This window comes from Petaurus breviceps, unplaced genomic scaffold, assembly GCF_028583685.1.
Source record: "Petaurus breviceps papuanus isolate PSGF00001 unplaced genomic scaffold, PetGlider_PUasm1.0 582, whole genome shotgun sequence".
Lineage (NCBI taxonomy): Eukaryota > Metazoa > Chordata > Mammalia > Diprotodontia > Petauridae > Petaurus > Petaurus breviceps.
In genome coordinates this window covers 14737176-14741479 of record NW_027186390.1, presented here as the reverse complement: position 1 = coordinate 14741479, position 4304 = coordinate 14737176, and the positions used below count along the sequence as shown (strand labels likewise).

The following is a 4304-nucleotide window of genomic DNA, read 5'->3' as shown; positions in this document are numbered from 1 at the left end:
CTTTCTTTCTTTCTTTCTTTCTTTCTTTCTTTCTTTCTTTCTTTCTTCCTTCCTTCCTTCCTTCCTTCCTTCCTTCCTTCCTTCCTTCCTTCCTTCTTTGTTTCTTTCTTCTCTGAAACTCTAGTCATGTGCAAGCCTGGTGCAAGCCCTCATCAACTCTGTTTTAGGCTCTTATAATAGCCTGCAGGGTGATCTCCCTGCTCCAAGTTTCTCCCTACTCCAGTCTACCCTCCAGGCAGCTGCCAAAATGATCTTCCTGAAGCACAGAGCTGAACATGGCACTCCTCTTTACAAATTCCAGTGGCTCCCTATTACTTCCAGGAACAAATATAAAATCCTCTTTTTGGGTTTTAAAACCATTCACCACCTGTTCCCTTCCTATTTTTCCAGTCTTTTCATACTTTCCCTTCCTTCATGTACTCTATGATCCAGTAGTACTGGTTTCTTGCTTTTCCTACCACAAAACCCTCCATCTCCCCACTCCATGCCTTTTTTACTGCCACCCCCATACCTAGAATCTTTCCTTCCTCAGTTCTGATTCCTGGCTTCTTTGACTTCCTTTCAAGTTCAGACCAAATACCACCTTTTACAGGATGCCTTTCCTGGTTCCCTCCCTGCCCCCTCCTATTGCTAATGCCTTCCCTCTGAAATAACCTTCCACTTATACTGTATATATCTTATATGTATGTAGTTGTTTGCATGTTGCCCTCTCTCCTTCTACCCCTCTCTTTAGAACGTGACCTCCTTAAGGGTAAGAACTGTGTTTTTGCCTTAATTTGTGTCTCAGCATTTAGCCTGGCACATGGTAAGTGTCTAATAAATCTAACTAACTAATAAATTCAAGATGTAATTTTCAAAGCTGTTCTGTTTGTGTTTTTATCTTACCTTGTGTTCTTTTCTGTGTGTTTTAAAAATTAAAAGATAATAACACGATTAAAAAAGAGGGGGGAAAAACAGTTCAGCAAAGCAAACTAGCACATCAACTGAGACACTATGGTCAATACCAGGTTTGGGTTTTAGCGATGGTCTTGAAACCTTGGCTTAAAGTCCTGGCTATCACATACTCATTATATGACCTGTACAAGTCAGGTTGCTTCTTTGTGTTTCAATTTCCTCATCTGTAAAATGCGTACAACAGCAACAACAACAACACCTATTTCACAGGGTTGAGTGGAAAATATTTTATAAATCGCAAACTGTTATAGGAAATGAACTAATTTTAAAAATTTAATTTCCCTTTTGTAGAGGTATATATTACAGAATGAGGGTTGGAAAGAAAGTCCTTCCAGGAATCCTGGATATGTTGGAGAACAATAATTTTAGATGGATGACAAGTCTATTTGTTTTTCATTAGATATGATATCCAGGCTCTTATTGGAAGAGGAAGTTTCAGCAAAGTTGTGAGAGTGGAGCAGAGATTTACAAAGAAGCCCTTTGCAATAAAAATGGTGGAAACTGGAGTAAAGGAAGGCAGAGAAGCATGTGAATCTGAACTGAGTGTCCTCCGGCGGGTCAGTCACTGCAATATTGTCCAGCTCATAGAGATCTTTGAAGCCCAGGATCGAGTTTACATAGTTATGGAATTGGCTACAGGAGGAGAACTCTTTGATCGAATTATTTCCCAGGGAACATTCACAGAGAGGGATGCCATCATAATCCTCAAGATGGTTGTTGATGGAGTAAGGTATCTGCACAGTTTGCAAATAACTCACAGGGACCTGAAGCCTGAAAATCTCTTATACTATCACCCAGGGGCAGAATCAAAGATCTTAATCACAGATTTTGGATTGGCATGCTCTGGTAACAAAAATGGTAACTGGTCCATGAATACTATCTGTGGGACACCAGAGTACATAGCACCAGAGATTCTGTCCAGAAAACCATACACAAGCGCAGTGGATATGTGGGCCCTTGGAGTAATAACATACATTTTACTGAGTGGTACCCTGCCATTTGAGGATGAAAACCACATGAGACTTTATAGGAAGATCCTAAAGGGCAAGTACAGCTACAAGGGAGAAGTGAGTAAAATATTTTATGTGTATTAACTTAGTCAATTGGTTAGTATTTGATTGGAATCCTGACTTATTGTTGGATTGTTTAACACCTTAATTTTTTTTCCCTTGTTGGTACCTAGAATCATAGCCCTGAATAGCTGGGTGTGCTAAGATGGCATTGTACTCTCAGTATGATCTTTCAAGTGTTTGCTGAGAATGTCAATGTATTCTGGAAAGGCCTGCTTCAGTGCTCTGGTCTCTCAATTTGTGTGAGACTTTTGATCTTTTATGGGGACTTTTAGTTTTAATTGATGTGTAGCTAATGAAGTCATTGTAGTACAAAAGAAAAAAACACTGGATTAAGAATCTGAGGATTTGACTCAGCTACTTACAACATGTATTTCTTACAAGTTTCCCTCACTATTATTTTAGTCTAAGTTTAAGCTTCCTCTTCCCATGGATGCTGGTGTGTATTTGTGAGAAGGAGTAAAACAGGTTTTAGGAGAATGTTTTGTATCAACTGTCTTTACCATGTTGTCTGAGTATAGTAGTAGCTGTCCTCTGGGGACCCAACCTGACAATTTAAGTGGAAGTTTGGGAATGCTGCTATTTTTGCTTCTCCTTCTCTTCTTCCTCCTCTTCTTTTTCCTCCTCCTTCTCCTCATCAAATGTGGTCCCCTTCCTTGCATGTGGGTCCTCTGTCCATAGGAATATAATTTTTGGTTGCTTATATTTTGTAAAAAATTTTGGAGTTTAGAGCTTAGATTTTAAAAAATATATATTTATTATTATTTTTCAAAAAAGCTAGGACAATTTATTTTTTGTTCTGTGCAGTTTTTCTTTATGATTTCTTGAAATATAATTCTGAAAGAATAGGTTTTTTAAAAGCCCATTGTGTTTCAAATGGAGCTAATTGATTAACCTTTAAACCCAAATCAAAAATAGCCCCCAACCCATCTTTGTGGCTCTTTATTTTGGTTTTGTTGGCTTGGAATGAGGGCATTTTTTTTCCTTTTCTTGCCAGAAACTCTAAGGGTCTTCCCCTCCCAGACTGATAGTTTTGTGATGGCAAATTGGACCATTTTTGTCTCAACTCTTACCTAGCCCTTAGTCATTGAATGGTCATCTTGACTTTTGTCTTGCCAATTTACTTTGATAACTTAGTGAGGTTGTTGACCTTTTGCTGCTCTGCATTACTTAAATTCAATTCATGCTCAAGTCATCATTCTTATGATGTCACTAGTCCTCTTTGAGAAAGAAGGAAACAATAATAACAACAATAACAACTTACTACCTGTCTGATATTGGACAAATCTTTTAAACTACTTGGGTCTCTTCCTCATGTAAAAGGAAAGGAGATAGCTAGATGGTAAAGTGGATAGAGAGTTGAACTTGGAGTTAGATGACCTGAGTTCAAATGCAGCTTCAGATACTTGCTAGCTATATGACCCTAGGCAAGTCACTTAACTTGTTTGTCCTCAGTTTCCTCATCTGTAAAATGGGGACAATAATAGTACCCACCTCTCAGGGTTGTAAGGAAGATAATATGAAATATTTATAAAGTGCTTTGTAAATCTTAAAGTACTATATAAATGGTACCTATTATTATTAAAAATGAGAAGGTTGGATTTGATAATTCCATAATCTTTCATTTTTAAACCCATGAAATTTCTGTTATGTTAATAACAAGAAAAAAATAGAGGATGGACACAGACCCATAGTGTGAGAGTAGGAGATAAAATGTCATTTTGACCATATGCAAATCCCTAGCCCAGCGACGTTGTTGTCTGTGTGCTTTTGTTTGTCCTTTTCTGTGGAATCCGCCATATAAGGAAAAAATATTTTAATTTCCTATTGTTAGCTGAGACTGCAAGTATTACATAGGAAAAGAAATGAGAAGAACAGATACATTTTTTCCTATAACAAAGTGAGGAGAAATACTTGTTATTGAATATCAATATTTTGGTAAGTTCCTTTTGTGTGTGATATGATTCCATTTCCTCATTTCTCACCAATCCTAAATCAATTGTGAGTTGAAGATTAACTATTAGATTAACTACTTCATTATGTTGATGACCTGTATGAGTCACTCAGGTGTCACTCTGTTGTACAAAATGTCCTCTTTCTCCCTCCTTCCCCAATTCCTACAAGTTCAACTTCATTCTTGCCAGCCTTTGAAATCCTGTGGCACTTAGTATTTGCATTGCTTATTTTATCATTTAACATTATAATAAAAAGATGATGTAGGATTGTCTAATTGCTTCATGTCTATATGTTTCTGCAAGGAGTGTGTGTGTGTGTGTGTGT

General features: G+C 37.4%; 1 protein-coding gene across 1 annotated transcript in view; it reads left to right on the top strand.

Moving 5' to 3' along the window:
* PSKH2 (protein serine kinase H2) overlaps nt 1–4304 on the top strand; it is a 203473-nt gene that overhangs the window by 184228 nt on the left and 14941 nt on the right. The window contains exon 3 of the mRNA XM_069103608.1: nt 1355–2021. Within this exon, the coding sequence (XP_068959709.1) occupies nt 1355–2021 (667 nt within the window). The remainder of the gene's footprint in view (nt 1–1354; nt 2022–4304) is intronic.